At 43.1% G+C, this 12776-nt stretch overlaps 2 protein-coding genes and 1 long non-coding RNA gene across 5 annotated transcripts; 2 read left to right on the forward strand and 1 right to left on the reverse strand.

The window, feature by feature from the left end:
* Positions 1-2896: 2896 nt before the first annotated feature.
* Positions 2897-8192, forward strand: tigara (TP53 induced glycolysis regulatory phosphatase a). Of its 2 annotated transcripts, none has more exons than XM_056416885.1 (6): positions 2897-2984; positions 5369-5406; positions 5484-5605; positions 5787-5864; positions 5989-6099; positions 7211-8192. In XM_056416885.1, exons 1-6 carry the CDS (start codon positions 2947-2949, stop codon positions 7592-7594), a joined length of 771 nt encoding a protein of 256 aa, XP_056272860.1. In that variant the 5' UTR covers positions 2897-2946; the 3' UTR covers positions 7595-8192. The 2 variants fall into 2 exon arrangements, with proteins under 2 accessions (XP_056272860.1, XP_056272859.1); XM_056416884.1 differs by lacking the exon at positions 2897-2984 and adding an exon at positions 4459-5254 and having other exon boundaries at positions 5346-5406.
* A 218-nt stretch (positions 8193-8410) lies between these two features.
* Positions 8411-11155, reverse strand: LOC130195833 (uncharacterized). 2 transcript variants are annotated; one of them, XM_056417560.1, is made up of 4 exons: positions 10786-11155; positions 10177-10444; positions 9505-9608; positions 8411-9404 (listed from the first exon to the last, which is right to left on the reverse strand). In XM_056417560.1, exons 2-4 carry the CDS (start codon positions 10382-10384, stop codon positions 9009-9011), a joined length of 708 nt encoding a protein of 235 aa, XP_056273535.1. In that variant the 5' UTR covers positions 10385-10444; positions 10786-11155; the 3' UTR covers positions 8411-9008. The 2 variants fall into 2 exon arrangements, with proteins under 2 accessions (XP_056273535.1, XP_056273534.1); XM_056417559.1 differs by having other exon boundaries at positions 10532-11155.
* Positions 11156-11256: 101 nt separating this feature from the next.
* LOC130195835 (uncharacterized) lies at positions 11257-12714 on the forward strand. The gene is made up of 2 exons (XR_008832131.1): positions 11257-11589; positions 12531-12714. It is a non-coding gene; the product is annotated as an uncharacterized LOC130195835 (long non-coding RNA).
* Positions 12715-12776: the final 62 nt, after the last annotated feature.

Raw genomic sequence — 12776 nt, forward strand, 5'->3', positions numbered from 1 at the left:
AATTATTTTACTGCTTAAGAGATACATTCAGAAAAAAAAGAAGTAGATGGTGATAGAAGAACATGAAATGACTATTCGACTGGAAATGTTCTTTGTACAGTTTGACAGTTTGCTTAGATAGCATGTCTCCTTTCCCCCTTCTTTTATCTATTTTGCTCTCCTTCAGTCACATTCTACATCAGTGGTATTTCCGATACCTCAGGATTACTGGACAAAATAAATCACAAACAAAACCTTCACCTATACCTCTGCGGTTACAGGAGGAGAAGAAGTACAACGGGGGTTGGGGGAGGGGCGGAGCAACGACAAATCATCATTTTTTTGTTTGAGGATTCCCACTTTTTTTAGTGGGGAAACTACTTGCTCAGTGAGATGGACTCAACCTATTGGAGGGCGGGCGCAGCTACATGTGTCGGGGGGGGGGGGGGGGGGTCATTGTGTAGTTCCAGCATGTTCATTTCTGTTCATCTTGGTGCTGACTTGTGTGCGAGATGGGAAACAACATTCCTATGATGGCCAAAGTACAGCTCTTGCTTTATACAACCACCATCTCTCTGAATGTCAGTAAAAATGGATTCTGGATGTAAGAAAGATACATTTTGGTCTGAAATATTAAATGTGGGCGCACTATTATAACTGCCACCTATTAAAGGGTTGAGCCGGACCTGTTATGTCCAACTATGAACAGGTTCGGCCTCCCCTAGACTTCAGTCGGGGAACACAACTCTCTGATATCTGGAAGTTTCAATAGTGCAGATTTCCCTTCTAGCTGCCCCGCCCCCACTATAACTCATATCATGTACCTCAAATGTCTGTTGCACAACCTCTGTTCAATAAACTTCTGCTTTAAAGGGTGTGACACCACATCAGCTCACTATTTCCCACGCCTGTGCTCCTTTTAAGTGCCGTGTCTACTTGTTTCATGATCCGTAGACTAGTTTGCATGTGAGTCAGCTACGATGCAGCAGAGCTGCGCTGAACAAAGCACTGATGACGAGCGTGGGACAATATGCCAGAGTATAAGGAAGACCAATAAACACTCCCTGCTAAATGTGTACACACAAGAAAAATGTGACTTTTCAGCCTAGTCCAATAGATGCCTGCCACCAAAAGTTAAGGAAATGTACTGGTAGGAAAAAGGCTCTCGGCCTCCGAGCGCAGAGTACCGTCCCTGAAGTGAACTGAGAAATGGAAATGAGAAGGGACTTTATGGACAACTTAGTTCATAGAGAAATACATGATAGTAATAATCAGTGCAAAAACACAGACAGGCTGTTGGCCTCCTGCTGCTATTATGGTTGATTCATTGGGGCCCATTATAGCTGGATGCATGGTGGTGGGAGTAGAGTGGCTCGTGCACTACTGTGTGTAGCAGTGACAGCGAAGGGTGGTTAGAACTAGGTCACAAATGAAGCCGGAAGGATGTGTTATTTCCGCCCTCTAGTGGTGGCATTTATGTATGTATTTGATATTAGACATTCACCATGAGCAACAGCATTGCTGTAAAAGAAAGAAAGTATGAGTTTTATATAGTAGAATTGATGTAGGCCATACATCTTACAGCCAAGACATTAAGCTTGTGTTTTATTTTATTATTTGTTGGTAGGCAGGTTACCAGCACTGTGAGGGTTGTATTATATATGTTCATTGTTTACAGGTTTATGCTTGAATTTAGTTCAAATGTGCACACATTTTCACTTGAGGTCTGCCTTATGGATGATTATATATGTTCCGTAGTTCTTTAATTCAAAGTTGTCATCGGCGGACATTTCACATATACCTTTTTAAAAGAAAGTTACTTTTACTTCAGAGTTTTGGAAAAAAATTATTTTTATTACAGAAGTCAAATAAGAGTTGTAAAAACAGAATAGCAAAATACTTGTACTTATGTTCTGTCTATTCGGCTGTGGGCGTGGCCTCTGAGGTACAACACGTTCAATCAGTGGTCCTGAATGAATGAATAGTTCTGTTAAGTCTCTATATGACTGCGGTCATGCGCTTTACACTCATCACATTGAGCACATTTATTAATGTCGACCTGTAAGTAAAGTCAATATCCTACAACAATAATATGATGTTGTATTTATAGTTGGTATTGTTTGTATTAACAATACCTCGTGAACTATCGTCTTCCGGTGTGTGTGGCGGTTACATTGCAAAGAAGGATATGAAGCCGGCACTGGACGTTGCTCACTTCTTATGAATGAATTAGTGGACAAAGCTGAAGACTCGTGCATCGTTCCCATGGAGACTAAACACAAAGCCACCTGCAACTCTCTAGAAAATGAAACTAAATAAAGCCATCTGAATTTTGAGTTGCATTCATTTCAAGTTAAACCCTGTTGCACATCAACTTTTGTGTATGAATGCTAAAGTGTTTATTCGCACTGATAAAACTTTCATTTTAGATCGGCTCCAGCGCCCCCGCGACCCTAATGAGGATGAAGCGGTATTGATAATGGATGGATGGATGATTTAGTTGTTTATCGATTCATACATTATTGTCCACTCAAGAACATATTTAAGTGTGACCATAAGGTCTCAATTATATGAATAATAGTCAGACGTCATGGCCATTTGTATCACCTTACAACAACGAGAATTGTTAACAATGACAAATATATTTGTCATTGTTAACAATTCTATATTTCTATATTTTCAGCATATATGCTGAAAATAGTTGTAAGAGTTTTCAAGAAGACGGACACGCACTCGCCACTTGTTTCCAATATATTCTTCTTCTTCTTCTTCTTCTTCTACTTCTTCTTCTTTTTCCTCTTCTTATATTACTATTGTTATTCATTGTATTATTATCTACTGGAGACTTTGTTCTCATAACGTTCGCTTTACGTAAAGGACGTCATGCCGCAGTGGTCTTCTGTTGCGCGCGAGACCAGTCCACTCCTCGCCAGTCGGTGTAACGTAACGCTCGGTGGTGTGTGGAGCATGAAGGCGCTGAGGTTCGGGCTCAGCCTCATCCGACAGTAAGTACATTAACGTTCATATTCGGTGTTTATGATTCATATGCGTGGCTGCGTGCTGCGTGTTGTCCTATTAATAGACTCGCTCTGTATATATATATACAGGCACGTGCACAGATAGAGCCCTAGTGGTGCTCAAGCACCAGCCCTTTTGCCCTGGATGAGTAAAGTGCCCTTTTTGCTGGAGACACATATTTTTATTCATCAGTATTTAAGAATAAAAGTTACTCTTTCTGTCATCAAGTCCTCCCAAATGTGTTTTAATATCCGACGGGGCATTTATCTGAGAACTTCGCCCCGATATGCTCCGCGGCGCTCACGAGCTCACGTGCCCCCTTCCTCCCCCCGCCCCTCCCTCCTCCTCCTCCTCCACTTCCTCCTCCGCGAAGTGCTCCTCGCGCCACCAAACAGGTGCACCTCCTTCTCCTCTGACCCACAGCATCAGACAAACAGGTCATGACGGTGTTCGTCCCCTGACGTTGTTTTGTGATAAATCGACCACAACATTAGCGCTGCTGAAAACATGACGTCACAACTGGTCCGTCGTTTCCTAAAAAAATAAACAAACAAAAACTCACGAAATCCGTGATTTCAAAGCCTTGCAGCTGTTTACTGACGTTAGTTATGTTTAGAGAATAAAGAGAGGGAGAGAGAGAGAAGAGAGAAGAAAGAGAAGCGAGAGAGAAGAGAGAGAGAGAGTGAATTCTTGTTCTATTTAACGGGCTAGTCTACGATTTGCGTGGCCAGACTGAAAAAAAAATCATAAGGCCTCTGGTATTGTTCAGAGGGATGTCTGTTGATGTCTATCAATATCGCTCATTTTGAAAATGACGTAAGAGGGCAATACGGATCCGTATCAGACCAGCGAGGAGAGCAATACGTGGCTGGCATGACGACCCATTAGCCAATCAGAACGCTTGTAGGCCTACTGTTGTTGCTATATAATAATTCATCTTTATTCATAAAGAAAATGTAAGCAAGCGGTCTGATGCTGCCCAGAGGAAATGCAGGTCGAGGATGTATTGCATCATCAGTGTATTGCTGCTAATGCTTCAACTCTGTCAGAATTCTTTTTGTGGCATTGGGTGCCCTTTTTTTGGGTTTGAGCACCTGCCCCCCAAAATGTCTGTGCACGTGCCTGTATATATATATATTTATTTATTTATATATATATATATATATATACATGTATGTGTGTATGTATGTGTATATGTATATGTATATATATATGTACTTATGTGTGTATGTATGGATATATATATGTATGTATGTGTGTATGTAAGTGTGTATGTATGTATATATATATATATGTTGTATGTATATATATATATGTATGTATATGTATTTATGTGTGTATGTATGTATGTGTGTATGTATATATATACATACATATATATATATATATGTTGTATGTATACATACACACATACACACATACATAATGTATGTATGTATGCATGTATTTATGCATCTTTAATTCAATTCAATTCAGTTTATTTTATATAGCCCATTATCACAAATTACAAATTCTCCTCAGAGGGCTTTACAATCTGTACACATAGACATCCCTGACCTTTGACCTCACATCGGATCAGGAGAAACTCATAAAAAATAGAGAAACTAAACTTTCAGGGGGATAAAAGTGAAGAAACCTTCAGGAGAACAACAGAGGAGGATCCCTCTCCATGATAGACAGATGAATAGATGTCATGTGACCAGGATGAATCATTACAGAGTAACAACACATTCAATGAGTATGACAAAGTGTATGAATAGTTGTTAGTAGGCATGGACCACGATCCAGACCTCCATGATCCATCAGGCAGATGGAGGTAGAGAGGAGGAGTGGGCGGGGCATCAGCAGGACCATGAGGCATCAGACCCAGCCAGGTCCGATGGACCCGATGAGACGTGAAGTCACAAGGACCCCGGGGAGGAAGCAGAGTTAATAATGTGCAATGGAGAGATGAAAATTCATCCATAAGGAGAGAGAGAGGAGGAGAGAGGTGCTCAGTGTATCCTAACATCTTAAAAGTTCTCTCTTTTTCTTCTTCTATGAGTTATGTGTGTATAGCTATGAAGATAACAACTAAATAACTTAACGGAAACTGTCAGAAAAAAAGAGCCCACCTTTAAGGGCCCATCTAAGTGCCCAGCTAAGGGCCCAGCTAAGGGCCTATCTAAGGGCCCAGCTAAGGGCCGATCTAAGGGCCCATGCCAGAAGCTTGAGCCTGTTGAAAGGAGCCATGTTGGATCATCTGCCCGAACCAAAGGTGCTTAAGAAGTAAAACATTATCCATGTTTATGGACATTCATGACAGCCGAACCGTAGCTTCTATGAGCTTCTTGAACTGATCTGTTCAGGATGAATCATTTATGTTCTGCAGTGGGGAAACCCAGTACAACAAAGAAGGCCTGCTCCAAGGTATAGCACCGTTGCACATCTCCTCTCCCGTGTGTTCTCCGTGTCTCTCTCTCATCTTCCCGTCTTCCTCCCCACAGGCCAGGCTATAGATTCCTCCTTGTCGGAGACGGGGCGGCAGCAGGCGGAGGCAGCAGGCCGCTACCTTCAAGATGTCCAGTTCAGCAACGTGTTCGTCAGTGACATGCTGCGGGCCCGGCAGGTACCACGACTACTTCAGTCCACATTCGGAGATATGAACCTTAATTAACCGCAGGATGTATTTATTTGATCCTGAAATCAAGGATTTCACATCTGGGAAAGACAATAGAGGGATAATGGCATTATGTCAATATACGTCAATAGATGATGATGATGATGATGATGTGCATTATGTCTTCCAGACTGCTGAAGCAATAATGAAACTTAACCGTAGTGGTTCTGGTCTACGCATGGTGTGTGACCCTTTACTTAAAGAGAAAGTAAGTGGCATTTCCTTTGTTTGATTTCACAACTAAATGTGTTTTTTCTGTTACAAAGGCAATTTCCTAAGATATATTTACTCATTAATTGATAAAGCTGAGTCAATGTCTTGTTGTTCTGCAGAGCTTTGGGATCGCGGAGGGCCGGCGGGTGCAGGAAGTGAGAGAGATGGCGAAGGCCGCCGGTCAGACGTTCCCAGGCTTCACCCCTCCAGAGGGGGAGACTGAGGAGCAGGTGAGGCTGGGGCTGTGCGTGTTGAAGAAGGGCTCGTAGCTGTGTATCTGTGTGTCACCATTTATACAGTGTTAGTGATGTATCTCTCTCTGTCAGCTGGAAAATAAAAAGGTACGGTATTGACACATCAGATCACGTTTGTGTCCTGATACTAAATGATGTCCCTTCAGTGAATGTTCACTGTCTATCACTTCAATACTGGCATATAACAAATAGAAACATTATTTAATGGGGGGTTTATTTACAATGTCTTTATATACAATACTCTGGTTTGACTAAGAACACGGATGAATGCATTTGATTTCATTTTCAAATGTGATTTTTTTTAAATAGTTGTAAATATTTATATAAATATATATATATAAATATATATATATATTTATATTAGCAGATAATCAAATTAAATAGTTTTCCATATTTAACGTCATCTATGGCTCGCACCTGAATGCCCTGATGTGATGTACACACACAACCACTAGGTGGCAGGAAACCTTCATCTCATCAGTCCAATCGCTTCTTGGCCTCAGGGCCTCTTTGCATCCACATGACTGTATGTCTTTTGTATCTGCCTGAGCACCTGTGAGTGTGTGTGTGTGTGTGTGTGTGTGTGTGTGTGTGTGTGCGTGTATGTGTGAGTGAGTCAGGAGGATCAAAGTTCCCTGTCAAACAACTGCAGAGTGTTGGTCACCGCTCCTGATTAAAAAGTCACCACTTTGTTGTTGTGTGTGTGGGCGGCAGCGTGAGAGGACAGCGTGTGTGTGTGTGTGTGTGTGTGTGTGAGGGGGCGTGGAACGAGGGATGTTCTATTTAAAAAAAATACCTCCTGCGGGTTTCATCCATGAGACATTAACTGTGGTCCGTCCCCGGCCGTGACCAACACGTCACGATGATGATGCGGATTTGCACCGATGGATTTGACGTAGGCCCAATCAGAGCCCCCCCCCCCCCTCACGCCTCCCGCCCCGCTCTCCTTCACGAGTATCAGCATGAAACGAGGGCGTGTGTGTTGTTGACGAGAAAGCTCGTACCAATTGTTGTGTTCAATGTAACAACGTTCCACTTTACTTGCAGCTACAGTCCCAGTTCATGACAGAGTGTGTGCTCCCTCCAGGTGAAAGAGAGGGTCAAAGACTTCTTGGAGAAACTTCTCCAGCAGATTGGGTCTGAGCACTGGTCCGACGGAGGGGAGGACGAGGCGTCCCTCTCCGCCGCGCCGTCTCCCGTGGAGGGGAAGGCAGACGACGGGGTCAGGGGGGTCCCGGTCCACGCTCTGGTCGTCACCCACGGGGCCTACATGTGTGTGGCCGTGCGCTTCCTGGTGGAGGAGCTGCGCTGCTCCTTGCCTCCGGGCTGTGACGAGGCGCACATGTTCGCTTTGAGCCCCAACGCGGGAATGTGCCGCTTCGTACTTACCGCGAGGAAAGAGGAGCGCGGGTTCAAACTGTCTGGCATCCGATGTGTGTTCGTCCACAGGCGGGACCCTGTTACAAAGTAGGACGTGAAGGAGCGAGGGGATGGAGAAAGGGGAGAGACAACTGGGCGATAGCGGAGGAGGAAAGCCGGACGTACAGGGTGGACTTTGAAAATGTCATTAAGAAACAATCTCAGGTCAAATATTCAGGTGCTGTTGAATGCTCTTGTAGTTTCTTCTTCCTCAGTATCGTAACCTCTGTTTCAACTCACAGCTTGTGTCATCACGGGTCTGGCTGTTCATTATTGTAAATGTGGGCAGCTTTGCACTCTAATGAGTCCATGTTTCTAAATATGTTCTCCGGAAGTGCACATTCACAGAGCAGAACTGTAACAGTGTTGACTTTTGGGAAATCAGTGACTTTTTCATTGCTGGGAATTAACCCCTGGGTCAACGAGGGCAATGCGTGACGCAGGGAGCAGAGCTCACTGTGATCCATCGCACGCTCAGCTGTCGTCTCTGACGTCCTGTGGTTGTAAACATCTCCGCTGCTGTCCGACTGGAGCACGGCATATATTCATCAAATTAGAAGATGTAGCCGTGACACGTTTCTGTATCGTTGGAAACGTACCAACAGCGATAAAAGATCTTTCCCCAATAAAACATTCAGTCCCTGCTGGTTCTCATGTGTTTATCTTTAAGCTCCTCCATTTGCACTATTGCCAACATTAATTTGAGGTGCATTACTTCCTTTGGACATTATTTGTCCAGGTTGGATATTTGCCATCTTACATAACCAATTGGCTGTGTGCATAATGACCATGTAATTGGTGTGGACTTTTAGATCGTAGTAGGTTGTGTTCAAATTCACATCCGGAGACAAACCAGACCGACAATCCCTGAGTATAGTTACCTTTTATTTCGTTCACATAAGAAACATCACAACATGACGTGTATAAATAATAAAACAGTATAGGCGAAAGAAGAAAGTTATCGAATACATTTCAATAAATAAATAGTTTTTCATTGCTGTGACTATTGGTGTCCGGCACCTAACTTTTTAATTTGATTCTCTTCACTGTATTATCAGAGGAAATGGCAGTTTTTTTTTCCCCATTATGTGCTGGTCTATTACTTTCAGATTACATATTTTGACATCTGCTAAACAAACGCTGCCACATCCAACCCAAGTTTACAACGTGACTGAGGGAAGAGGTCAGCGTGGGACGCGGGACCAAAGTTACCTTCATCTGCTATTCAAACACAAGATCTGTACAAGCTGCTGTGATGTAACCTGGCACATTAGCAATAGTACCATAGTACCCCCCCACCTCCACCCCGGGGTCCATCTGACTCTCCCAGCCCTTCGCGAGTCATGGTGTGGCTCAACTGCAGCAGAGCATCTCCTCCACCATGCAGCCACGCACAAGGTGACTTCTCAGAACTAACGACAGACCCGCGGCTTGACATCTCACCTATTAAACCCGGGTTCAGTATCTTAGTCTTGTTCTGCTCGGTCTGCGATATTAGTCTTGACGGGACTGACCGGCCCGTTGGGCTGTAAGACCCGAAGCGGGTCATCGCAGGAGGAGATGGTCTCTTTGGACACGGCGCCGGCCTGGTCCTGATCGGGCTGCCGGGGCTCTGCGTCCTTGTGTTCCTTGGCGGGGTGAGAGGGATGCGACTGTGATCGTAGTGGATCAGAGGGGTTCACCTGCTCGCTCCTCCTCTGTCTCTTCACCAAGGGGCCCAGGAAGCTCTCCGCCAGGGCCCAGGAGGGTTCAGGGGGCTCCAGCTCGGCGGCCCTCAGCTCGGCGGCCCTCAGCTTGAGCAGCCGGGTCGCCACAGCCGACCCAATGCGCTGGAAGAGACAGTCTGCTGTGTCCTTGTGCCTCTGTTGGGGAGCGAAAGACAGACAAATGCAACATGTTACTGCTTGCCATGCAGTCGTTTCCCAACGTCACTTAAATGAAGTGCGACTCAACAACACTCACAGAGTGCCGCAGCTCTCCCTCAGAATCCATGCAGAGGAACTGTTTTCTTCTCAAATCAAATATTGACACAAAGTTGCTTGCAGCGGTTCTCACTGGCAAAATAACTGTCAGAAAACAAGTTTAAACATCCTTCATTATTAAGAATATGTGGAACAGTTCTGGCTGCCAGAAGCATTGTTTGTTTGTTTAGATGACATGCAACATTTGCAACGTGCATTACATAATAAGTAACAACGCAAATATGTACATATTATGTATGCATTTACAAACTTGTATTATGTATGAATAATTACTTTTGACACTTTTGGACTTCTATATTTGTATATGTATAAAAATATAGATACAAATATATGAAAGTATATATACAAATATAAAAGTCCAAAAGTGTAAAAATTAATAATGTATACATGATAAAAGTTTGGAAATACATCCATAATATGTACATATTTGAGTTGTTACATATTATGTAATGTAAATTGGAAATATATATATATATATATATATATAAATATACATACATACATGCATACAGTATGCTATTGCCTTCTGAGAAAAGAAAATAAGTAGACAAATAAATGTTTGCATTCAGAATATATTGGAATCTTATTAGAATAACCAAAATAATCTCTAATGAAACAACTGTGTTGGTCATATGTGTCGAGGCAGACTCACCCAAAAGGTTTCTGTCAATGCCTTTTCCCATCGGCCCACTCAGCCCCGAGGAGAAACGACTGGTACCAACGGATGTATCCGCTCCCGCCTCCTCGCCGCTCTGCTGACGGTGTAAAGGGAGCCCGGGCTCCCGGGGCCTCGGTTTACAGTCCACCCGTACACACACATGTACGGCAACCAGGAGGAGTGAGAAGGAAGCCGGCTGCATGATGCCGTGCTCTCTTCACTCTCAGCAGCGCTAATGTTCAGGTTGGCGTGTGAGCAGCTACTGGAGGAGGAGAAAGTCCAACAGCTCTATGTAAACAGAGGGTCGATGACCCGGCTAACTCATTTACCCAAATGACCCAAAGCCTACCTTTTTCTGCACCTATACGAGCTGTCTCCATGCCTGGAGGCTCAAGCTCCTAGAATACATGTTATATGTGCAAGAGCAGCGGTCCCCAACCTTTTTTGAGCCACGGACCGGTTCCGTGTCAGAAATTATTTTCACGGACCGGCAATATAAATGACGTAATAAATATGACGTCATACAATTATACGAAGGGCATAAAGTGCCAAAACTACAACTCATCATTACGCCGAATTAGTGTGAGCCGTGCGCTTGTTTACCTGCAACGAGCCGCTAATGGAGACGGCGACACAGACGTGTGTTTGGTCCGCTGCTCCGAACCGAGTTCTGGTCGCTGTCATTAGAACACCGGCAGAGTTGTTGTGTGAAATGTCCCTTAAGGCCACCGTCATTTGCATCTCGAACAAAAAAAATTCTAGCTCGGACGGTCTCGATTCACCGGGTGGGTTTGTTTACAAATGGGTTGCAGGTCTATTCTTTTGCAGTCGGGTCTTTTGTGGTTGGAGTACCGCTCAAACTCTTTTAAAAGCCTCTTCCACCCGGTCAACGTCTGAAACATGTAGAATATTCCGCTGTTCACTCGCCCACACAGCAGCGACTTTATCGGCCAACTTGAAAACAGTTGTCATTTCCCTGAAGTAACAGAATTCATTGAGCAGGTTGAACATGTTTTAAGATTCTTTGTCACTGAAATGTGCCGTCAGCAGAGGGTTCGGCGCGTGAGACTCGCCTGCAGCGATAAACCCGAACTTTAAGACTCCTGAACGCGGCTCAGACGAACACACGGGTGTATCCGGTCCTTTTTCTAAATAATATATTTTTCCGACCGATTAAAACAAATAAAAATAAACTTTTTGGTTGGGGACCCCTGTGCAAGACGACATAGTTTACCACTCTGCGGGAATATTCTGCCATATAATCTATTCTTTATTCAAACCTTTAAAAACATCCACCGTAGAGATTGAACTTGTAAGTGCAGAGGCAGAGGAGAGGGGATGAAGATGTGAAAGGATAATGGAGACGCTGATTCAGCTTAACTCGTGTCTCTGATCCAGAAAAAGAAGGTAAGAATTACAAGCTTCCCAAAGTATATTTATTAGTATTTGACTTAAAGTTGGTTTATTTCAGACTTTAACAATGTTCACCAATATCTTAAGTACTCATTTTAGATAAAGAACAACCTAGATAATGACCACAGGCCAAATTCAGGAAATTATACCTTTACAACTTTAATCTAAATTACTGATGCACCTCCTATAATGACTATTTGGTTCTGTAATCGTGCTTATTAATAAATGTATACTTCCACTACCTCTATCTTCCTTTTACCAGTGTATATTTCAGAAAGCTTTCTAGTCCCATTCATGGTGTTCAAAAAAATATATTTACATTTAATAATTTTTAAAATGTTGACCTCACGATTGCTTCCTTCAATAAGTTTGGATCAACTAATAAACACTTTTGGCTTTTTGGAAGAATGTTACACCACAGAGAAAGATTCAGCTAGTGCTCTAATATTAATGATGAGGAGAATAAACACAGCATGGAGTAAAAAAAAGTCCATCCAGGTTTGTTGATCATGAATGGTGTCTTGAAAGTTTCCTGGAAGGAATACGTAACTGAGTCCTAATAATAGGTGAACGAGACACGAGGGTCTGTGTTATTTTTAGTTTTCTGTGTTGAGTTGCAAAAACAGTCCAGAGAAACTTCCTTGAAAGAACTGCTCCGTTTGAATAATAAATATGAATTAACCATTCACTCATATTGTGAACTGTGTTCATCATGGTTGTTGACGTTGGACATTGTTGTTCATTCAGCTGAGCACTGACTAAAATACTTTATGTTAATTTAATATTTAATTCAAATCCACATATTGTAAGTCTACCAATTAAACACTGAATTGAGTCCTGGAAACATATTTGAAACCCCAGGACATTAAATAAAGAAAGAGACCTCATATCTGTTTCAGTTCCATTTCATTTCCTCACGTCTCACGTCCCTGTAGATGCGGCCGTTCACCAGAAGAGGGCGCCACCTCCCGGCTCGCGGTCAGAAAGCCTTCACAGCTTCTTCACTGAATCACGACAGCTTTTACAAAACGTCTTTTATTATCATCTCAGGAATACAGTTGACTGCTGTGCACAGCACATACGTACAAAAATAAAAGGAAAACCATTTGTAATATAGTATTTTACTTACTCATCATCATCATTATTTTTTGTCAGAAACAAATGATTGGAGAAGTCTGTTG

The sequence above is a fragment of the Pseudoliparis swirei genome, chromosome 6, assembly GCF_029220125.1.
Source record: "Pseudoliparis swirei isolate HS2019 ecotype Mariana Trench chromosome 6, NWPU_hadal_v1, whole genome shotgun sequence".
NCBI classification, from domain to species: domain Eukaryota; kingdom Metazoa; phylum Chordata; class Actinopteri; order Perciformes; family Liparidae; genus Pseudoliparis; species Pseudoliparis swirei.